The following is a 25,036-nucleotide window of genomic DNA, read 5'->3' on the forward strand; positions in this document are numbered from 1 at the left end:
GCTAAAGACAATTACCTCAGGAACATCAAAGGGAACCTCCTGGTTGCTGGTTTTCAGGATCTCTGCTAACAGCTGCAATGTCCTCTCCCGAGGGATAATATTTTCTTCTTGCATTTTATTCCAGACACCATCAGCTCGTTGCCAGTCACCATTTATTTCTATAGAATTTTGATTAATCGAAAACCAATGATTAAGCTAAGCAGAACTTATAGGTTTAGGACATTCTTACTTTATTCCAAATGGTGTTGTCAGGGAGAGGAAATATTAGTGATTGTAGCCTAGAGGTGAGGAGACTTTTCTGTGTTATCTTTCTAATTATGAGCCACAGAAATACTTTCTCTGCCAAAACAAACAAACAGGAACTAAACAAAAACAAAATTAGTGACAAACCACCCCAGGCTTTTATCCAAAGCTTTGAAAATCATGTTGATCAAGTTTGTTTTTAAAGTAAATGGAAAATTGCTCAATGTAAAATCAAAATCATAAGCAAGTTTGCAGCGATAAACACGTGCACTGCCTTGTGAACACCCCTGGCTCTGGAATGACTGGGAGTTCTCTGATGCATGACTTTTTCTTCCAAGGTGACAAATGTCCAGGGCTTTGACTTGAGTGAGGAAGTAAGACTGTCTACATCTCACCTGAGGCTGAAGGACCTCTGCCTGAGTGTTTTACATTTTTATGGCAGGGGATAACACTCTGACTAAGTCTTAGGGTGGTAGATGCCTTTGCACCAATACGCTAACACTTCTATGTTGTGATACTCAGTCTTCACAAGTAACAACAACAGTCCTGCTTCACATGTCCCTCTGCTTGAATTTGCGAATGTGTCTATGAGGAGCATCAGGGAGACAAGCTTGAGCACAACCATCTTAGAAAACACGATTGTTTCCACTTCTTACACTAGAGGGAAACTATCCCACTAAAGTGAGTGAAGACATTCCCCTAGGCTGTTTCTCCAAATCCTGACCTCAAAAAAGAAAAACTAAATTTTTTAACAAGTAATGACTGCTAGGAATACAAACTTTGACACACTCAATTAGAAATCAGCGATAAAGAAAACAAAAGGTCAGCACCACTATCTATAGTCATACAAAGGTTGCAACCCCTGTTCTTAAGTAGTGGAAATTAACCTAAAGTTCAGAGTGATTCTATACATACTTGTTTATAAAGTCAATCTAACTAACATAAACCTTATATTTACAATTAGTTTTTAAAGCAATATTCTTATAATTATACCTTCCCTTTATTGAAATCTTCTCCTGTAATGTAAAACCTAAGTATTATAAATATTTAAAAGCATAAAAGTTGAATTTTTAAAAAAACCCAAGCCCAAGAACCTTTACTGTGTGTGAGGAACACATGGAGCAGTTCTTACCGGGCAAGAGTTGACCAACAGAATGGAGGCTTTTAGGGCAAAGTTAACAGTAGCAGTATCATAAAATACAACCCAAAATTCTAAGGGGGGAAAAAAAAATCAAACCAGACTATCAAAATCTGTTGCTGTGTGCAAAAATCTAACAAGAATGTCAGAAGAATATGTCTTTCTTGATAATAATTTCCTGTGGCAATAAATAATGCCAAGCTGTGATTCAAAGATTTAAAAGGCCACAAATCCAGGCTGGGACAAGGAGATAGGCTCATGGTCTTGGTCTTTAAAGAACAAGGGTGTGGGCTACTCTAACTGATCTTGAAGGAGTTTGTCTAGACAAAGGGTTTCAGAAGAAAGTGAAGCTTTATGGGAATAGACAAAACTGTGGACTACAATCTTGGGGCATTTCTGAGTCACTAAACAAATGAAGTCTAGTCCAGGGTTCGAACTCTAAAGCTGACAACAGTTAGAGTATTGGTGTCGGAACTGAGCTGCTTTAAGTCCCCCAGCTGCAGTTGCTGGTTAACTAGGCCCAACTCTCCTGGGGCAGGAATCATGCACCATCGGCCTGACCCTGAAAACAGCCATCAAAGACTAACTGTAGGTATGTCAGAGGGCACACAAGCTAAAAGGAAGAGACCCCTTCTGACCAAAGACTGATAATTTGAGTATCAAAATAACTGAAACAAAAGTTTTTAAAAAGCCATAAATTCATTAAGAAAAAAAAATCATCAATTTTTTGGAGGTTTGAAGGATACCAAACTCTTACAAACTGTGAAAATAAAATGTAAATATTTGTGTTTTCAAGTGAATGTATTTCTTATTATTAGTTAAAAAAGGCACAGATTGTAGGATACTCAACATAGAGTTGAAAACAAACCAGAATGCAGTCAAAATAATGCCTGGAGATCACCAAAGTGGCCAGCTGATAGACGCACCCTTGAGTCAGGGAGCTGGCAGTGGAGTGCACACTCAGCCAGCAAACTCTTTAGTACTTACAATATATCCATTTTACTAGTATAATAAAAGAAGAGGGGAAGGACACACAGCATGAAATGTCAACAACTATATGTGTTTGAAGAAATAAAACATAAGTAACTTGAAGTAGAATAAAACACTAGGGCTGTAAAATTATAAAAGTCACAGTCAGGGACTTTGTAATGCAAAATAACAATCAAAGGCAGCTGTTAGGACAGAGCCATATATACACACAAATGATAAACCGATGTCCACTGCTTTGTTTGTGAAGGCAGTGCGGCCTAGCTTGGTAGTGCAAGGCTCGGAGCCCAGCACTCAGGAGGCAGGTTCTCAAGGCTAGTCTGTCTATACATGGATTTCAGAAGCCATAGAGACAAAGGAGGCCTGCCTCAATACAACAACATCAAAATGAAGAAAGCAAAACATCATGTATAAAGTGAAGTAACTTCAAAGCAAGAAAATATTTAATACAGGGACAATAATGATATTAAGGAAGCATCTACTAAAAACATGTTTAGAAAGTCAAAGCCATTAATTCATTCACTGTTTGATGAAGTAGAACTACCACGACAGAAACAGGGCTAGATAAAATAATCTCAATCTACAAGAGCAAAAGAGAGCACCACTGCCTACCTTCCACTTAAACAGCACAACAACATCCAAACCACTCTTCAGTATTAAGACAAATACCTGGAGTTTAGTCACATGGAAATTAAGCATACAAACCAAGATTTAGGTACACAAAAAAAAAAAAAAAACCTAAAATCTATTCACAGAAATAGGATGACTAGTAAAATGAATTCTAGGATTTATTAGTATATTAGAACTTATAGATGATTAAAATGGAGAAAAAGATTGTAAAAAAATGTAAATAAACATATTAAATAGTAGTTTTAACACTAGGCAGTAGTGGTGTACGGCAGGTGGATCTCTGAGTTGGAGGCCAGCCTGGTCTACAGAGCAAGTTCCAGGACAGCCAGGGCTACAGAGAAACCCTGTCTGGAAGAACAAAAACAAAACAAACAATGCACATGTTCCTACAAGATCTATGCCTGTAAGTATGCTCATAGCTATTATAAGAGTGACTGGGAAAGCTACTTCAGGATTTATAAAAAACAGGAGAGAAAAGAGAGCAATCCTCAAAACATCCTATTAATATTAAATTCTGGGGCTTTGAGTTCTTTTTCTGTTCTGAGTTGGCTTAAAAGATTAGAAACCATTTCACTGTGTAAAGTATGAGTGTTCAATGCGCTGAGCAAGGGGAGGCTGGCTTTACAGACAGGAAGGAACCACCCCAGCATACACAAAACCAAACCAACCAAAAGCAAACAAAGGGCAGACAGAGCAGCCTTCTCAAACAGCCGTTCCCTTGTCCAGACTGAAGGTCTATCTTACCTGCCATACTAACTGGCCTGCTCTCTCATTATCTCCTTCTCAGCGTGTCTATCTGTCCTCTTCTGATTTCTTAGAAGGTAAAATAAGTCAGTTTTGGTTCATAGCATGGATCACTTGGCTAAGTAAGTTAACTCCGTTTGGATTTGTTCTCTCAGGCCTAGTACAGATCACTAGTGTGAACCCATGGCCTCCTACACAATCCACAGAACAGCGAGAACATCTAAGGCGAAGTGGGATCACTGGAGGTCCCACTCAACCCTGAGCACACTAACTTTCAGCAGCAACAGAGCATGTCCCATGTTTCTGGACCTTGGTGGTGGTTAGGATGCACTCATTTTTAAGAAGGAAACACTATCAAAAAGAAATTTTTCTTTTCACACCCACCCAATCTCAGTGTCTGCGTCATCACAGGCCTCGCTTACACAGGCAGGACAGCCAGGGTACCCAGAGGCCGCATCCTGGTAGGTGTAGATGAGTGTGGCATGTCTTTAACACGGGGCTGTGTCACCTACCCTTCTGGGCTCCAGGAGCACAGGAAGAAAAGGACTGAGCAGAGGACCTTTACTGTCTCATCACTGCAGCAAGGACATCAGATTCATAAACATCCCACGATAGCTAGTGATACAATGTAATGTTCTAAGGGAAGGCTCAGCTAGCCTTCGTTTTGGCCTGGTTGAAGACTCACATTTGACAGTCCCTCAGATTTTCCTGCTGTGGCCTCTGCAGACTGGAGAGCCAACAGGAGGAGCACCGTCACTTACTGTGTAGTTTTAGTAAGCTGTAGTACATCTGGTCTCTATCACATTCAAACAGCTTCTCGGTCAGCTCCACTAATTTTTCAAGAGTTTCCACCTTTAAAAGATTAACAGGTAGATTTGCACGGTGTAAAAAGTGTATTTTACAGTTAACACAAGCAGCAGAATGACCCTTTGAATGAGCTAACGTTACCACAGGTTAACTCTACCAACAGGGTCAAGCACAACAGCAAGGGTGTATTTGTTTAACCCCACGGAGCTCACACTGAAACTGTGCTGTAAGTATTTTACTTACATTAGTTAAGTAAACTTACATTTGTTATATTCTAACAAAATGGTTTTGTTTTTTGTTTTTGGTTTTTTGAAACAGGATTTTTCTGTGTTACAGTTCTGGCTGTCCTGGAACTTGCCTTGTAGACCAGGCTGGCCTCGAACTCACAGAGATCTGCCTGTCTCTGCTTCCCGAGTGCTGGGATTAAAGGCGTAAGCCGCCATCACCCAGATGTGTTTTAAAGTTTAAAAGGCCCTTGAAATCAAACAACACAACACGAGAAATTAAGCTACAGGACTGTCCAGAGAGCATCTTGATGACATACAGAGCAGTGGGGAAAGCACGGGGGGACACACAACCCTGAAGGCGTGTGGCCTTGTGCCAGGGCTTTGCCTCTGTATGGTATGAACATAAGTAGTGAGCTTGGAGAGAGGGCATCTCCTCCTGCCACAATACACTGTAAGTTGCCAGCTTGCTCAGACCAAGTAGAGGAAGGCAGGTGAAAACCTCCAGGATTAGGACTTCTGATGTACCCCAGGAACACAAAATATGCTGTTATTTATTTGGAGACTCACTGAGAGAACACTGTGTCCACAAGGACATCTTGTGAATTCCCAAATGCTGACACTCACTTACTCCTGAGTTTTAAGTGCTTCAGACATCAGAAATCAAACACCAACCTGATTACTGGAAATACATCTATCACAAAACCACTGAAGTCTTGCAGGCCGAGCTCTCATGCCTGGAGTCTGAAAAACAGAACCACCACACAACATGTAAGACACAGCATAACTCTCCCTGGAAGACAGTTTGTTCCCTCTAATGAACTAACCGCACATACATGCTAAAGGAAACTGGTCCAGAATCCCAGGACCACAGACCTCGAAGTATATAATGGAGCCATGTTTAACAGATGTCTTTCTAGATAGTCTTCTACTTAGGTTATGTCAAGATGCTCCTTCCCAGCTCAATATTCATTCAATAATTTTGTTTTATGTTTGTTTGTTTTGGTACTGGAGTTTAAAAACAGGACCTTGCACGCTATTCCAAAAATCTTTAAATACTAAAATGATTACATTTTGTTCAGTTCAGGAATAAGTAATTAACTAAGTCAACCCAAGAATATGTAAAGATAAACACATACATGCACAGTCACCCCATAACACATGATTGTATGTTCCACCCTCCACTCCACTCACCTCAACACTCCAACAGATTCAATAGACAAAACTTACTAATTTGCTATGTAGAATCAGAACTTTAATTTTAATAAAAAAAAAAAAGCAGCTTTCAGTTTTAGAAAACTGAAAACATACTTTAATAAAAGAACTTTACCTAGCAAATACTACATGTGCTACCTCGCATCTAAACCTGGCTAAGCACTGAACGTTAGCTTAGTTCTGGCTTAGTTCAATAACTGAGACGTATGTTAGTTATACACTCAACTAGAAATTCTGAAGGTTTAGTCAGGAACTCTGGCTTAAAACACGTATTTCACAATGTTGGATACTGGAATAAAAGACAAACCATTTCAACATAATTCCAAGGATTTGTGCCTGTAATGACAGCATTTGCATCATCTGTAAGAGGGTTTCAGCACAGAACACTGCATTTCAATCACAGGGTCAAGATAAGACTACCTACTCATCTGCCCTGGCTGAGTGCCAACCTGGAGAAGGTACTGTGCCTACTCTCTCAACTGGTGGTTGCTGAAGCCAGGTGCCCCCAGAATACCAGGGCTTATTTATAAACCCCAGGCTACTGGTGCCCTGGTTGACCTCCAGATTCAGGCAGTCCTCTCCAGGAGCACAGCACCACACTCTGCACCTGGTGTTTCTAGTTACAGAAGAAGGCACTGCACAGTGCTAGATGAAGATCTGATGCACTAAGTCCCATCTTGCAGCGGGGGTTGCAGGACAGAAATGGTAGAGTTTTAAGTTGTGAGCTTTCGTTAACCATGCAAGGATCTGTGTCCTGGGGTATAAAATCACACACTAAGTAAACTGACCATTGGAACACACTTTGAGATATTAACCCCTACATCTAGACATGGACTGTATTCAAGGATTCCCTCATACCTACTTTTCCACATACATCTTAACAAATACGAAATTAACATCAATGTACATAGAAAGCCCTTGGGAAAAAAACAAATAATCCTCTTTAGCCTCTTTAGAACATGGAAAATGCAAGGGCTACATTCACTTACAACTTCCAGTGTTATTACTGATCCAAATCCACAAGATCTGAACAGCACAACCTCGTGCTAACTCTTCCTGCTCAGGGCTGATTAATCCCTGCCGTGGGCAGGATAGCTGACTTCTATGCTACACCTCCCCCCATGCTCCATTTTGAAATTGAGAACTGTTTTCACATACAAACCTCAATCATCAAAAGAACATCTAGGTCAGATTAACTAAATCTCCTAGGCTGCTGGAACAGCCAATGCGTCTGGCTTATCTCTGAGCATCTTACTGAAGTTTAAACACCGCAGCTGAAAGCAGCAACAGAAAATGCACTGAAACACAGGGAAGAACTGAATTCTAACTGGGATGTTAAATATAACATCGAAGGCCAGCTACTGCACATTAAACTAATGAGGTAACCTCTAGTCCTTTCTGATTTTCCTTACATGTAATTTACTTAATGGACGTTGAGGCTACATAGTTACTCTACCAGAAAGACTGCCATGTTTGTTTCCAACTAAGTTCCTGGGTCATAAAGCACAGCTTTCTGCAGTTCTAATGCAACACTGAGCTCAACTGTATAGGCAGAAAGTAAAACAAAATGTTTTCATTACTTGATAGCTTTAATATAATCCTCTATGAGCACAATGCCTATGCATGTTAATAAAGACAAATATAAATAATTTTCAAGTGAAGGACATGAAAATTTTTCTACTGCATTTTAACCTTTATTTCATATGAACTTAAATTTGACTGACACAGTCAATTTTTACTTGCTTTCGTTTTTCTTGCCAATACTAATGGAATGGCCAAAGAAAACTGACTTCAATAAAGCATACACCACGGCCACTCCTTCTAGTCAATGCAGTAAAGAAGTACGTGTGTACAGGGCTCCTCAGAAGCTGACTTAACTCTGGACCCTACGGCCAGGCTAGATGCGGGAGGACAATGGACCTCACGGCGCTCAGTGAGCCTTCAGTCTCTGTCCCTTTCTCTGAACTCTCAGATGTGCACTTAAAGAGCAGGTGTATTAAAGAGCGAATGCCCTGAGCAAATCAGTGAACAGTCTACTGTAAACAGCCAGGCTTCTCTTCACCAGGAGGAGTTACGGAGATGGTGGAAAAGGAGACTCCCAGCTGATGTGTCAGGAGAACCGGCATATCGCGAGATTCTGGAAGCTAGAGACAACACTAGCTTTAAAATCAGCACAGTGCACATAAGATTGAGTTCTGACCCTATTAAGGAAAGCAAATTGGGATAAAAATTTTATTTTCATCAAGTAAAGAACAAAGAATAATGAATACTGCACTAGAATCCAAACTTCTAGTGTTAATTAAATCTGAAGCCACCAAATTGAGAGTCCCCCTGCAGAGGACAGCAAGTTGACCTGTTTCAATAAAATGGAAGAAAACGAACAGAGCAGAGGGGGAAACAAACTTTAGAGAAAGTTGTTTTGAGGATTCCCAAGCTGGGGGCAGCGTGTCTGGAGAGCACGGAGACAGGAGCAGGGCTGGAGAAACCAGAGACTATAGGAACTGTCCTGACTTCAAACTCCACAGCTACCTGACTTTCTTTGCCCTAGCTGTTTCCTAGGGAGTTTCTGTGAGGTTCACGAATGGCAAAGTCAATGCTGTCACTACACTGCATAGTGACAATGCAGGTTTGAGTCCCAAACATTAGCGTTACGATGAAAGCATAACCACGACAAGAGCAGTGGCCGGCCCGTCACAGCCAGCAGTAACACTGACAGCCTTCTTCCTGGAGCCCTTTAAAAGCTATGTACAATTTTATACCATTACTTAACCTTTCCTGACTATACATGCCATCTCTAATTTCCAGTCTCAAAACAAAGTGGTTCAGACAAAACACATTTTATTTTATGCTCTGTAACCCACCAGAGCTAGGAGGTGAGTGAAGTTCTTAAACTAGATCTAAAGGAACGAGGGAACGGTTTGTTTTTCTCTTTACTGGGAAATACCATCTTAATTTGACCATAATTTCTAATCTATACTAAATTTTGGAAAACCTGATTTCTACTCAAATCTCTAAAGATGGGGAGGGTCTTCACCTATCTGAACATTTCTGTCTTGATTAGATTAACTCACTGCCAAGAAAGCACCTGGAGAAAATGGCCGGAAAACTGAAGGAAGAAGCCAGACGTGAAGATGTGAATGACAATGACTTGTCAGCAGGGAAAATTTTTTTCTCCAGGGAGAAACAAATGAAATGTGTTTCATTTATACAATGGGACGTGATCATTAAAATGCTTAGAGAAACCTTTAATGAATTTCATGCAGGGAGATGAAGGAATAGCTGATTACAGTGAAGTACTAAGACACATGAGCCCATTAATTTCAATTATACATAAATGAAGTAAGTCATTGAAATAAAAGGGCGAGAACGACCACAAACATGGCTAGATGACTAAGTATTCAAACTGAGTCTTTATACTTGACATGTTTTAAAATAAGTAAGCTTGTAATTTCTACCTGGTTCTATACACAGGGCAGTTTGGGGTGGGGAATATGACTGATTATTACTAGCAAGGTACAGAATATATCTCACAAACTTTCTCTTCCTGATATAACAAAGTAAGTTGCAGCATGTCCTCAATGGTGCAGCTCACTCCAGCGTGTGCCATAGAACGCTGGCAGTGGAGGTACAATGGCCGAGAGTTGAGCACAGGGAAGAATGTCAGACAGGAACACAGACACAGGTACTGAAGAGCGCGTGGACATGGGAGGGACCGCACTCCTCTGGATGTCAATGCAGCAAACGTCCCACAAGGCACCCCTGTCCTTCCCCAGGGCCTCTGCACTGTCAGCCTCCTTGGCCTGGAACACTTTTATGTTGTCAGCTCCCAATCCACGTTCTGGTTTCCCCCAGGCATCACTTCCTTAGAAATACCTATTCTGAAATAGCCCTTTCACAGAACTCTCCCTGACAGCAACTACTCCACTCAATAAAACTGTAAAGGGCTACCTTGCTGACTCAGTCTGTAGGAAAGCGAGAAATCAGTCCAAATGGGAAGCTGTGTAGATGGCAGAGTTTGAGATGATAGCCAGCACATGTCCATCACTCATGGGAGAAGGTGCTGTCACCCGACTTCCTGCCCGCGACCCTGAGGTCCTCATTAACTTCACTACCTCAGTCCTCCTTAATGTCCCAGAACCCTCCTGCATGTACCCAGAATCTGTCACTCTTTGGCTTCCTCCATTTCCCTTCCAAAGAGTTCTCACGAGCCTGGCCCAGAACAAACTGGAGCGGCCATTCTTTGCCGCCTCTCTCCTCTCTGCTGTTTCCTAGTGCTATTAACTCATCAGTGTTTACTGTTTGCTCCACACCCACTTCCTTCCGAGAGTCTCCCCAAATTTCCTACTCAAGAGAAATGACTCTCCTAAATGCTCAGAATCCATAAAGTCCTCAGGTTGGTCAACAGTTTCCTCTCACGGCAAGCTCCTACTCAAGGGAGTCTCACTTCAGCTCCTCGAGACTCAACTTATTAACTCCATTTTAGAGCATCCTCATTCTATTTCCCTTTGAAGAAAACAATTCTTTTCCAAGTATAAGCTACTCACTGTAAGAATTCAGAAAATACCTAAGATATTTTAAAAATCAGCTAAAATTCACCCTCCTATAGTGATCTATGTAAAGAAATAAAATACAAGTCTATGCTAAAAAGACTCCATATCACATAGTATGTAAGCATAGACCAGCTCAGTCTACAAACAAAACAGGCCATGTTATTCATAAATCTAGTCTTGCTTGTATCTTTTGTCATTGAAAACTTTAGGTCTTTAACTTTATAACAAAAAGTGTTACAAATTCTCACTACAACTAACTCTCCATTAGCTATGAACAAACTTGCCCTTCAGTCTTGTCAAGGAGATAACCCTTTAAAACATAGTCTCACAGATCACACTCCCCGGCCACTGCCGTGGTTCTATGGTTAGTTTTTATTTCTCTCTCTGTGTGCCTGCATGTGTGTGCCACGCAGGTGTGCGTGCCTTGGCTTGTATGTGTGGAGGCCAGGTTTATTCTTCTCATTTCCTCCTCAGACGGTGTCCCTCACTGAACCTGGAGCTCACTAATTAACTAGACAAGAATTCTCCTGCTCAGCCTTCTAATGCTAGTACTACAGACAAATGCTGCCATACAAGCTTTTTCCGTGGGTGCTGGAGATGTGAACTCAGATCGTCATGCTTACAAAACAAGCACTTTAGCTACAGAGCCATCTCCTCTTTATCTAATTTTATACACACCCACTGTTTAACAGTCATTCTAACTGACCCATATGGGCAAAGCTGGAAAGTGTTAAAAGCCAGTCTTTTCTCACTCACCTACATGACAGTCACATACTCTATGTTAAGTATGTGATACAGTATGTGATATTTCAGTGTGATATTACACTGCAATCATATAGAACAAAGGAGACAAAGCAATCCCTACCTTTGAGGGGCAAAGAGAATTGATATTATTGATCACTCACCATAATCCAGGAAATGTGCAAGTTACTTTACACACGCCATGTTACTGAGTCTTACAGACAGATACCACACTCCCTCTTGTAGATAAGGCAGCTGAGGAAAGCTTAGCAGATGGTAAAGGAAACTCACTCTCAGGCCTCTGCCTTTGTTACTGGTCCCTGCTTACACTGCAGAGCGAGGGGCACAGTGCTCTGCCTCAGTCAGTGGCTTATACACAGTGCCACACAGAGCAGCAGACCCGGAAGGCAGACTGTGCTTCTACCTTCAGATCTACTAAAACCAATTTCCAGACAATACGAATTAACTATCTGAGTTTAAAAAGTACTGTCTACGACTGACAGGTATGTAGGCAGACAAAACAGAGAAAAACTGAAGAAAGTTCTGAATTAATTTTACTATCTCCTGTGTTACACTTTTTTTCCCCTTCTTAAAAACATTTGAAGATACAAGCTAGGCATGGAGGCGCACACCTTTAATCCCAGCACTTGGGAGGCAGAGGCAGGTCTCTGAGTTCAAACATCCTGCTCTACACAGTGAGCTCAAGTGTCTTAAAGATACACTGATGACGTCATGTGCCGAAATCTTCAGTCCCATGACCAGGGATAATTTATATAAAAATAAGGAGACCAAGAGCCAACCTGGGACGACAGGGATAGCAGCCTTGGAGCAATGTGATTCCTTAGGTGTTTAGGATGCAGTGTTTTCAGTAACAAGGCGTCATTCTTCCTAATGCACCACGTCTACTGTGGATGCTTTCTTACTACAGAAAGAATTGTTTGATAATGAAATTAATCACCATATAGACAGACTATGTTAGCCGCTGCCTTATCAATTCCAGTAAGAAAAAGATCAGCAGAGTGTAGATAAAATATACTAATCCCAAAGAGGCCAGGTTTGTCACCTATTTCCTATAAGCTGCTTACCATAGTGGGGACAAAAAAATAAAAAAAAATTTTAAAAAAAGGGAGAAGAAAGAACATTTAAATAATGAAATGCCAAACCACAATCAGACAGAACTTGTTTGGCTGATTGACTTGTAGACAAGCATTACAAATAAACGTGAGCCTGGTCCGCAGGAAATTGAATTCTACTGCTTTTAAGAACAAAGAACTCTTTGGCAAAGAGGATTAGCAACTTTACACTCAGGAATACCAGTTTAATTTAATTGTTTCACAATTCAAGATGTAATATGCAAATAACATTTTGATATATAACAGTGAATTTAGCCAAGTGAGGAAAAAAAATTCAATATACAAGAAGACTGCCTTTTCTGAACTGTTGCTACACACAACAAAGCTGGTCGAGCTACCTCCTCCCAATATTATTAGGACTGAGTTCCACTAACATGAATCAGAACAAGGATAACTAAAGGTTAAGATTCTTAAGTGTATTCTAATTAAGAGAATAAATAGCTAGACATTAGCATAGCAAAGTTAAAATCATACCTCAATGATCTTCTTGGCCTCTTTGTGATTTCCTGTCTGCAGGAAGGCGAAGAAGAGGTCGTACAGCATTGTCATTTCACCTTGCTCTTGGCTGACAAAGTCCATCGCTAGACAACAGGGCAGGAAAACACACAGATCATGAGAAAAACATAAGAAGACAGTATCATGAAATTCTAGATACTGTCAGAGTCCTTATCTGATAGCACTTATTGATGACATTAAATACTGAAGACAGTGCTAAAGGGACCGAGTGAGGCTCTGTACACAAGGCAGGTCACTAACAGAAAATGCACCCGAAAGAACAGAGGGCAATCCTCCCAAAGGAATGGCCATTGAAGCCCAGAGGTTCTCAAATGTTTAGAATCACTTCCTCTCAGAAGCACGACAGTTTCTTGGGAGGTGTTCACCTGCTCTTACATTTTCCTTTCACATCTCCACGTTCAGACTAAAGACACAAGAAGAAAACAGTGGGTAGTCACTAACCTTTCTGGATCAAATCGGTCTCTCCTTTCTCTATTAGCTTACACAAGACATCATGAATCCTGGGTAATATTTTATATTTTTCATGGCAGTCAATGCTGGCTTCAAGGGCAGCAGGTAAATCATCCCTTGGAAAAATAAATTGACGATGAAGAAAAAGATCTATCTAGTTTCAGTTTAGGCTCTCAGAAACAACACAGATATGTAATGAGCAAGGAAACTGTCAATACCAAACTTGAGACAAAACCCCTCAGCCCACATGGAGAAGGCAGGACAAGCCTTTGCTCTTAACACGCATTCAGACACACTGCTTTCCCAGCTTTGTCTTTATACTTTGCTTTTTAGAGAGTGTTGGGAGGGTGGGGTGGTCGAAAATGAAGAAGGCATTTTCTAATTTTGCTATAGCTACAATCTGAGTGTGTATAGTAAACTGGTATCGGGCTGCTATTTCCACATACAAGGACTACTGTCACACTGTCTTCCCCACTGCTTCCGACTGGGAGGCACCTGCCAGCACCTTCCATCTCACAGCTGTATAGGTGAGCAGGAAATGGCCAGCCCCAGGCTTCAGAAGTAAAAAAATACAGTCCCTCCTAAAACTAGGGTGTTCTTATTTATCAGTGAACTATACAATTCTGAACTTTTTGCCTTTAGAAAGGAGCCTTGAAAACCCTGCTTCATTGTAAATCATGGCACCTTTGTAAACACGGTACTTAAAAGAAAAAGATATTTTACTAAGTCAGAGTTTCTTAAGGGTGTTGAAAGATATTTTCGTGGGTCTTCAAAAGCCCCTTTCCCTTTGAAAGGGCAAGTGAGTGCACGGGGCCCAGAAGAGCCTGTACAGAGGTAGCAGGCGCAATTCTGTCCAATGCCCTCTTCTTCTTCTAGAATCATGGCTCTGCCTGAATAGAATAAGCAGATGGTGACCCTGGAGCAGGCCCCTCGACTCTTGGCCCAAGCACTTTGCTACATATTATGCTGTGAAAACACCACTGCTTTCGGGGCAATTATTTGTTTTAAGAGACTACACATTAAAAAAGAGAGCATGAGATATGTTTCTAAGACACCACTCACAACACAGACAAAAAGTGCACTCTGACAACCAGAGACTCCCGGAGAGACACTTTCTTACACATGCCGACAGTTCTCACAGAAGAAAGCCTTTCACTACGTACTGATAAAAGCCCTACACTCTGCCCATTACACAAATGCTATGTCACCCTAGATGAGATTACTACGGTATCTAGATTAAGATTTTTAAACTGTGCTAAGAAAGTGAAATGCAGAAGTGCTCACCATGATGAGCTGACACGGTGGGAAACAAGCATGTGTTAAGCCAAGTCGGCTGTACCCCGCACTAGTCCTGTTTACAGTGCATCTTCTGGCACCCCACTGAGTCATTTGAATTTTTGTCATTTGGGGTGAAGACTAAATTACAGGTTAATTTCAAACCCGAAAGTAGATGTTGCAGGCTAGATTACTGTCATACGAAGGAAATGCTATAGTGCTACCACATATACTATAGTATATATAATCAGTGTTTTCCCTAGCTTCAGACACAGGCTCATGTATTCTCTTTCTACAATGCCCTTCATGAAAAACTATGAACACATCTCTAAGAGGAAAACTAACACAATCATGTTTTTAAACAGCAAGATCTGCTTTTTCAAATTGACACCCAAACCAGAACAGCACTGTCTCAACTGTATTTCCCCTACATTAGGTCAAAACTATCAATAAATGAATGAATGAACGTACTGTCAATCAAAGCGACACGTTAATAGTCCTCGGTCTCTAAATATATGCTTCCGAAGATTATACATGCCCAGAACAACAACAGAAAAGACAAGAATAGAAAAATGGAAATAATTCATATATTTTAGTCATTTTAAACACCAACGTTATTACTCCTAAGGCTGCCGACAGGATAAATTCAATCTACAAAACACTCCTTATAAATTGGACAGATCTAAAGTAAATGACTATATGGCTCCTTGCTATCTGTGTTTTGTCATGCACCTTGTGGGTGGTGGTGTTCTTAAAGAATAAAGGTTTGCATCCCTCATGTCCTTTGCCTCATCCAGATGTTTTCTGGAAGAGCCTGGAAACAGGTGATGGAAATGAAAACTTGTACATCTGTAGGACTCCAGATTTTGACCTTCAACTGAAGAGAGCTGTCCCACTGACCCATGTGGGTCCTTTGGGTTCCCAGCTCACTTTAATCTTTGCTTGGTCACTTGTCATGTATGTGTGTTACTCCGACACCACCGATGCTAAGTAGAATGAAAACTAAGAGTAGCAAAATATGGGAAGAAAATGCAGCTGGGCACATTACCAGCCAGCAGACTGCCAGGATCTGCGACCTAGAGTTCTCTATGAACCCTTTATACACTTGGCAGACCAGAATGACTGCAAAAATGTAGTTAGAAACAATAGTCCTTTGGAAAAAAACTTCTATTATGTCAACTCTATATTCAAAAGTTGACTCAGTTGCTTCTGAGTCTATTGTCCCTAGGGTTTTGTATATAACTGTAAAGTCTATCCACAGAAACCAAATTCCAGCCACTGTTTCCACAAACCGTATCTCTCTCTCACATACATACATACACCCACACAATCTACTACATGACACACTATTATTTCTAAGACAAAAATGTATTTGCACTACCTTTAAAAACCAGAAACCCTGTTGAAAATATATATTGAGGATCATATAAAATAATTCTCATAATTGAAATTATATGTTAAGAAAAAAAGCAGTCAATTTTGAAAAGCAGTATTTTGATTGATGAAAATTTAGAAGTGTTACCAAATCCTGTGAAATAAAGATAAAACTAGAGAAAAGATGACTGTCATTCTAAATTTTAAGGACACATACACATTCCTAATAGAGTATACACCTAGTAAGTAATCTGAAAGCATCAAAGAGTTGCAGTTATTAACCAGAGAGGCCCATTCAATACTCATTTTAGAGTCTGTATTTCAATTTTTACAGAAACTATGACCATAATATAAATTATATATTTGCCTGAGTGCACAAAACTGAAAAGCACTTGTGATGCTTGCTCACATGGCAAATCTAATGTTGCCCATTATTTTAGTCTCTAATAGCAAGTAAAAGTGTGCTGTATCAACGACAGAAGAACATACACTACATCAGGTGCAAGCCTGTGCTCCACATTCCCAGAAGCGTCTCTGTGAGGTTCCGGGAGACAGGATCTCACTGGCAGCCTTTCATGAACGCCGTCATACATGTGTCCCTCTAGGGGACCTGTACACCACCGTCTATTCTCGTCTGTAGCTCTCGACTCAGTCTCCTTACACAACTGTAGGAAATAACTTTTGAATCCAAGGTAGGTACATAATTTAAGTAACAAAAAATACAATAAATATTGGTTTCTAACTGGAATAAAGTACTTCACCACTACACATAAAATATTAGTGAAACAGCAATTTATTGAAGGGCTTACTTATTAAACAACCCTCAAATCAGAAATCACCAGAAACAAGAAGATCAAGGTGAGGTGGGTGGCATGTCAAAAAGAAACAAACAGCCCAAAACGAACTGTGTTTAGGAAGGGCAAAGAGGAACACTGCTCTGTCCAGAAGACCAGCACCTTGCAAGAGCCAACGGGTTTTCTTTTTGTTTTTCCCTGTTCATCATCTATAAATGAGAAATCTTCAAGGAAACTGGTGTTGCAATTACAACTAATCCTCCCCAAAAATTAACTGTGTTGAAGGCTTTGTAATTTCCCTAGGTACAATTTAGCTGTCACTTACTTTAAAATTTACTCAAACATGTGCTCGGAGCAGCACTAACTTCACATGTCAAGTGCTTTCCAGCCAATTGAGTCTAAACTGGAAGTCGGTGTTAAACAACTGAGTGATTAGACAAGATAGCTCATTTCCCTGCTCTTTTGTTCAGAGTAAAATGCCACATTTACATTATCAGGCTCAACAGGATTTTCTGACAGAGGGAGAAAAAACCCTCACTGCACACTGTCCATAAGAAGCACATGAAGCCTGTCATTTACCAATCATCCTTCACAAAACAATAGCCATGAATGTAACTTAATTACGACCCAATGATCCTTGACGAAAAATCATCTTATCACTGTCCTGTCCCCTTGGGCAAATGAAACACTTTTTGTCCTTTGGCACTGATGATGCTAAATTCTTAATTGCAATAATGGAGTAAAAGAGCCAAACCTCCTTAATTTCCTTTCAACATATCAAGAATTTTACTCTGGAAGGCAAGCATTCCCACATATAATAAAAGTATCCAGTACAAATGAAGACGCTCAAATTGAAGGGGAGTGTTTATCACAGAATAACCAGCATTTACAAGTATGCCTCTCATTTATATAACATATATGTAGCCAGGTTACACTGTTTCAAAAATCTAAATTTTAAAAGTTCACCTTATGGAAATTAGGACATTTATGAAAAACTCAGTATTAATTTAGCAACAGTTCTGGGAAAAGAAATGAACAACATCCGTGCATCTCTAAATTATAGGCATAAATCAGCACACACAAAAACTCCTTAATGGGAAGCAGAAATTATAGCGCTTTGATCATCTGTACCTAATGCAATTCAGTTACGCAGCCTGGGCTCCTTTCCACATGGAACAAAACCCCATGGGTCACAGGGGACATACGAATCTCAAACAGCATCGTACACTTTTAACTCCATTCTCTTTAACAGCATGAAGACTATTCAAAAGCTATCTACACTCATTTTAAACAAGTCCTTTCTGCTTTAATAACAGAAGAACCCTGTCATCTCCCCAAACCAATTAGGAGTTGAGTAAGATAGATAAAATTTATGACAAAACAAAATATTTAAAAGAACATTTCAACTGGACTACATGTTAAAAAAGGGATTAAAGACTAACAATAGGAAGCACCCAAAAATTGAACTCTCTTTCCTGTTCAATGTTAAGTATTATTTCATGGGTAGTCTAAAAGCAGGACATTTACCAAATTCTTTACAATTATGGAAACCTATGACCATTGTGCTTTCCCTCGTCAAATGCATATGAACAAAAGGCACTCTTTCCAAACCCACAGTATATAAGTATGTAAGGAACACAATCTAACGGTATTACTTCCTCTGTGTTTTATCCAAATACTGAAAAATCAGCTCAGAATGAAAGCCGACAGAACCTTAAAAACTTGCTTTACAACTCTAATATGAAATTGATATCCCCTTTCGTCTTTTGCAGTAACATGCTGAAAATAAATGACAATGGAGATTTTTTAAATAATGCTCTGAAACTGTTTCCATAATTTTATCCCAAGTTTAAATAAATATGACTCATTTTGCAGATCAGCTCATAACCTGCTGGAGTCAATAATGTGATATTATTGAAAAGTCAATGTTATTAAATCAAATCAAATACTTGTGCCCGTTTGGGTAGCCTGGTGTAGTTAATCCTGGTACTTGTCATGATTCTGAATTAATTAGCTAGCTTCTATCAGTCAGACAAAACATAATTGAATAAAAATTTCCAAGTCAGTGTTTTATCTCAGTGTTTACTAATGAAATGCTACCAGAGGGGTGGTCTGGTGTTTTTTTTTTTTTTGGGGGGGGGTGGTTTCTTTTTTGGTAGTTTTATAAATACAAAGTTTCCTTTGTTTCATTTTTATTATTCCCATAAATCTAGGGCAGGCAACATAATGTTTTTAGTATGACAGAACAAACAGAAAGACCCTGTCATGGAGCCCTCTCTGTAAAACAAAAAGACAAGAAAGCAGAATAACACGAAAACAAAAGAAAGCTCTCTCAAGTGGTAACTTCTGTAAATATCTGCATACAATGACACCCTTTAAAAAGGTACTGACTTAGATTTCCTCAGCCCAGCTAACAAAGACAAGCCAATGCGAGGGGAGTCGAATATCTACTGTTCTAAACCAGCAGAAACACAGAGCTGCTAAACTCCAGGTTAGCACTGCCTACACTATGTCCACTGCCCCTGGCTCAGAGCCTCATCTGCAGGCCTCTTTTGGAAACCTTTCATGTCTTCAAAGTTCTCCTGTTTGTAACATACTCTTCTGCCATGACCTTGTTTTCTTTGTTAGTTACTTGGTTTTGCCCAGTAGTATAGGAGGGCCTAATTCTTCTGGGCACTGGGCCCATTTCTTTCAAATCCCTGTGTAGAGTTCCATATGCAATTTGCAGAGATGGGCTTTTAAACAATCAAAAAATTCCACTAGGAAGAATATTAATTATAGGATTTCTATTTAAAGTTGGCTGTGAGTGTGAGAACTCAGTAACACAGCAATTGTCTGAGTCACTATTTCTTGAAAAGAACGTAATGCTGAGACTGTGAAGGTGAACATTTGTACAAACATCTAACTTGGTAGCTGTTTATGATTGGATAGTTAAGCAATTGTTTTGTGTATGCATAATCCAAATGTACAAATATACATTTCCTAATAGAAAGCTAGCTAGAATATTTTCAATTCTTATTTTAAATCCAACACTATCAGTCATATACACAGTCACTATACTACCTAATAAAACCAACACTACCAGAAATTAAGAGAGACAATGAGAACAATTAAAATATAAAGTCAGTTTGTCTGGCACCTGATAGACGCCACCACAGGAAAATCGGGAAACCCTAATTACAAAAGAAGCAAATTATAAACAACATTCACCATGGAATAGAAGATAGACAGGTAAAATGTACGGAACTAAAACAAATCTAAAAGAAAAAGAAGGTAAGGGGTGCTAAATTAATCTTACAACAATTTTTTCTCACTGAAAACCACTGATTTAAGACTCACTGTACAAACAACACCTTAACTTGGGCACCAACAAGGGTATTCATTACAAAGGGGAAATTTTCAACCTCAGAAAATCTTACCTTACCAACAAAACTGATTTTCCCATAAAGAGAAATATTTTTCAAATAACTATATTGGTACATGTGGTTGAATATCAAAGAGGAAGAACACATCAAGAGATCTCTGTTTATTACCTGGGTAATAATCATGGGGTATAAGAAGAAAAATCCAGAGGATCCCTATTTCTTATATTCATTAATAACCAGTACTTATTAGATCCAAAACTTAGAGGAAACGTTGTATTTATGTATTTCTTTCTTTAGACACAGGGCTCTCAATGTGTAGACCAAGCTGGCCTACACACTAAACTCACAGAAATGCCATTCTCTGCCTCCCATGTGCTAGGATTAAAGGTATGTGCCACTGACTTGTTTTTAGGTTTTGGAGTTTGGGTGTTACTCTGTAGCTAAGGATGGCCTAAGAACTGAATATATAGCCCAGACCAGAGTCAACTTCCTATAAGCCTCCAGCCTCAACTGCCAGAGTGCTGGAATTATAGGTGTCTGCCACCACATGCCCAACCAAAGATACAATTTCATGTAATACCATTACAACTTCCTTAATAAACAGTCACCAGAGACCTCCACAGACAGGTAAGACAGCCAAGTCCCAGGCTGCTAGTATCTGAAGGGATGCCTAGCCTACACTTATCCACCAGCAAATGACGCTCAAGGCTCCCACGGCAGCAGAGCACTTGCGGAGCACAATCCCAGAACAATTAGGCTCACTCTTGTAATTCCAACATCCAAAATTCAATCCACTTACTTTTCCAGGTGCACAGTGACCAATGGAACGCTTATGTTGGTGGATGGCTTTGCTAACCCAAGAGTCACAATGGCTTCATGCAAACGTTTTACTGTTTCAATTTCACCTCTTAAAGCCGCGCCATTTAGGATGTGGAAAAAGGACGTGACTGTTGTATCTTTGATAAGTACATCCTTCTCTTTCATCTCCTTTAGAATGTTAATAGCATCTACAATGAAATAACACAAAAGACCCTTAGGTAATTTCATGTAGGGAAACAAACTGCTATTAAAACAGCATTTCAAGCCCGGCAGGAATGTAAATTCTAGTGTATAATGCCGATTTCAAGTTAATTACTACTTGCATTTCTAAATGAGACTACAATTATAAATGCACAATAGCATGGTTTTATCATTTCCCTGCAACTTTGACTACAAATTATAGATAGGGACTAGGTGCCCGCTCTACACCACAGAGCCCTGCATGGTCTGCCCTGGAGCTGGAAGATCCTTCTAAATGGATGCTTTTATCGTTTGTAGCTAACATCTGCTAAATCACACCATTGTTTCTTCAGCAGATGGCTTGTCAGGAGGCCAGATAATAAAGATGTGTTTACACTGTATATACAGCCAGACTAATGGTCTGATACCGATAGGGCCTGTTTGCTATGTCGATACTAATTAGCCAAGCAGAGCCAATGAAAGCTTTCCAAAAGACTGCATGTTAATACATTAGATTCATTAAGCTTCATTAGGAAGGCAGAAACAAACATTTTATGATATGAAATAAGTGCATTTTTATAATGCTTGTTCTTAATTATTACACTGACAAAATGTTTTGAACACTTTACAAAAAATGATTTAAAGAAAAAAAAAAAGCCAATTTGTGTTAGAAAGGCTTCGTAGGAAAAATGTCAATATTCAAATCAAGTAATTTCCCCTTCTGTTTCTTCCAAAAATCAAAGAGAGGAAAGAAATGTAAAGAGGACGTTCCAATATAAAGCTGATAGAAAGACTGGATTATTAAGTGCAATTCATTATATTATTAAGCTTAGCAATTTTTTAAAATGGAAATTAGAGCATGCAAATTATCCACGTAATCAAATTTGCTTTTTCAACTAAAGTATACATTTTGTTAATGTTACAAAGGGTTAAGACAAAACTGCACAGTTCAGATTCTTATCTACCAGGTTGTGTTTACGGGCTTTATATTCAGCCTTCAGATCTCTTTAAGCAAAAACAAAGCCATTAGTGCAGGCATATAAGTAAATTGTGCCATAAGTCATGATCTTCAAACGCAATCCAAACAGCAATGCTAATAAAAACTAGCTGCAGAAATGCAAAAGGCACTGAGCTGTGCAAATGTAAATGACAAGCTTGCCAATCCATTAAAACTAATGGCCTCCACTGTCCATGCAGCTCTGGTTGGATTCACATGCAAATTTGTATGCAAAGTGTTCAAGCTCTTTGTAGGACATGATACACCATTAATATCAATTCACGTGTTATTCCAGTGGCAAAGATTGGCACCGCGTATTTCCCCTATGTCCGCAGGCTTACCGTGGAGCTTGCCGTGCTTTCCCAATACTTTCACAAGGCCTATATACTTGGCAGTGTCAAGAACAGCAGAAGGATCTAAGCGGTCGCTATAAAATAAGTCACAGTTACATTAAGTCAAGTAACTGAAAAAGGATAGTCATATTCATTTTATTACTGTCCGAAGCTAATCAGACAGCTTGAAACTGTTATGATACTGGCTCTGACATAACTTGTTTGAAACCATGTGTCAATCCAAAATCAATTACAGACAGGTGACTGCAGAAGTAAACACACAGAACCACATACGCTGCCTCACTGCACAGGGAGACACTGAAGACACACTTTGCCTTCACAGCCCTTTTCATGACTCCAGCTTTCACTGCACACATTCAAACACCTAACATGACTTGTTTCCGTATTATAAATCTTTAAGTAAGGAAAACAAATGATTCTTGAAAACCAATAGAATCTTGTGTACATATATAGAAAGGGAAAGATAATACAGCTTTTAAGAGTGTTCCCAACACCAGTCCTTGGCTTGGAGAACTGGAAGGTTTTACTAAACTGAAGAGACACACTGAAGAAAGAACGACATAATTAGCTAAAGAGACTTTCTAGCACAAATTTAAAAAACAACAAACAAAAAACCACTGATAATAAAAAAATTACTAAAAATTGCTTATGTCAGTAATACTCAGTCCACCAAGGGCATTTTAGATACTGGCTGACTTGCTTCAGTGCCAGGGTACTTACAATTCTTGTTTCAAGGTCAATGCATCTTCTGCATTATCATGTCGACAGCACAAATTTATTAAAGCTGCATAACCACCAATAACCATATCTGATTCGTATTTTGCTTTCACTTCAAGGGCTTTTTGCATATTCTAAAATAAAAGGATTTAGTGAAAAAGAAGAAAATAATACAAAGGCAAAAATAGTATCTTTTTTATTGTGGTGTTCAGAGTTTAGGAAAAGCTAACAGTACTTTAAAAATAAATGGTTTCTCAAGTCCGCCTTAATAGTCTAATTTCCAGACTTGGAAATACACATAACTGAAAAGTTCCTCAGAGTAGTTCAGTATACAAGTGATGTGACAAAATCTGTTTTAGAATGTAACAGAGACATGATGCCATCTCATAGTCAGTCACAGTGTTTCTTTCCATAAATAACAGGCATAATAGCATTGAACAAGAAACTTTAAAAAGTGCAGTGATACCCTACAAACTGCAGATATACTAACATGAACACAAAGTACAGCTGCATGCCTGCTGGAGAAGGCAAGGGACCCTTTATCTCAGAAAGCTTTTTCCTAGCAGGAAAATGGAATTTCAATCCCTGCATTAACAACCTGGGTATATTTGACTTGCAAATGACTACTGCATGTATCAGTTGCTTGACAATCTAGATATGAGACCGGAGCCATGGCTTGAAAGGACATTTGGCATGTATGATAAACCTATCACGGCTGTTACTATCATTCACTTTGCAGATTATCATAAACAAACTACAGCAACCCGCAAACATGCCATTCAAGGAGTCGCTGAAATTAGTTAACCTTTCATTTAATTGCTCTGTTCTCAGCATGACACATAATAATAAAGTGTAAAAATCATAAACATTATATTAGGTTGGACTTCTGTGGTCTATGTGGACTATTTCACCCTACGAGCATGAGGTGTTCGTTCATGTTACCTCCTCTGCGCAGAGCACCAGGATGAGCTGCTTGAGGACATCTCCTACAGGCTGATTTTCAGCTTTTAGTTTTTCAAGTGTTGATTCCAAATCAGATGAGGCCAGTTGATGAGACTACATGGGAAAAGCAAGTTTACTATGAAAAGAAAACACAGCCCTCATCATTCTCCTCTCTAAGCTGGCTTTCTGAACTGTCAGAAATGCTGCAAGGATGTTAATCTTGGGGTCTGCAGATGGAATGGACTCCAGGGGCTTATGACTTCCAAGATTATACGCAAATGCAAGCATCATAGACCTGTCTGTTGGTTTTTCTGAGATGGGGGACAGTTTTACCAACTCAGAGGTATACAAGACAATTTACAGGGACATTATTTGGAATGTTCAATTAGATGCAGTTTAACACTAGGCGGTGGTGGAACACGCCTTTAATCCCAGCACTAGGGAGACAGAGGCAGGTGGATCTCTGTGAGTTCGAGGCCAGCATGGTCTACAAAAACTACTTCCTGGACAGGCTCCAACACTACAGAGAAACCTTGTCTGGAAAAAGAAAAACAAAAAACAAACAAAAGCAAAACACACTTACTTTTCGAGAATCTACTTTCTCGTTGTCAATCAGCACCTTAACATCCTAAAATTGGAACCAAATTTTTACAGAATTAGAAAACACAAGATAAAAAACTGTTAGTGAATGTCAAAGGTAAATTCTGAAAGCCCCACCCCATTTTTTTTTTTTTTTTTTTTTTTTTTGTTTTTGGGTTTCACTGTGGCTTTGGTGTCTGTCTTGGAAATAGGTCCGGGAACTACCTTTGTCTGAGAGCTTTCCGGCCAGCTTTGCCAGAGAG

General features: G+C 39.5%; 1 protein-coding gene across 1 annotated transcript in view; it reads right to left on the minus strand.

Moving 5' to 3' along the window:
* The window catches only part of Lrpprc (leucine rich pentatricopeptide repeat containing), a 103,516-nt gene that overhangs the window by 41,405 nt on the left and 37,075 nt on the right, over nt 1-25,036 (minus strand). The window contains exons 19-28 of the mRNA XM_005354688.3: nt 24,778-24,822; nt 24,195-24,308; nt 23,256-23,386; nt 22,524-22,609; nt 20,986-21,193; nt 13,370-13,494; nt 12,887-12,993; nt 5,449-5,517; nt 4,504-4,594; nt 16-158 (exon numbers count right to left, since the gene is read on the minus strand). Coding sequence (XP_005354745.1) covers nt 16-158; nt 4,504-4,594; nt 5,449-5,517; nt 12,887-12,993; nt 13,370-13,494; nt 20,986-21,193; nt 22,524-22,609; nt 23,256-23,386; nt 24,195-24,308; nt 24,778-24,822 — 1,119 coding nt within the window. The remainder of the gene's footprint in view (nt 1-15; nt 159-4,503; nt 4,595-5,448; nt 5,518-12,886; nt 12,994-13,369; nt 13,495-20,985; nt 21,194-22,523; nt 22,610-23,255; nt 23,387-24,194; nt 24,309-24,777; nt 24,823-25,036) is intronic.

Source organism: Microtus ochrogaster, chromosome 16 (genome assembly GCF_000317375.1).
Source record: "Microtus ochrogaster isolate Prairie Vole_2 chromosome 16, MicOch1.0, whole genome shotgun sequence".
Lineage (NCBI taxonomy): Eukaryota > Metazoa > Chordata > Mammalia > Rodentia > Cricetidae > Microtus > Microtus ochrogaster.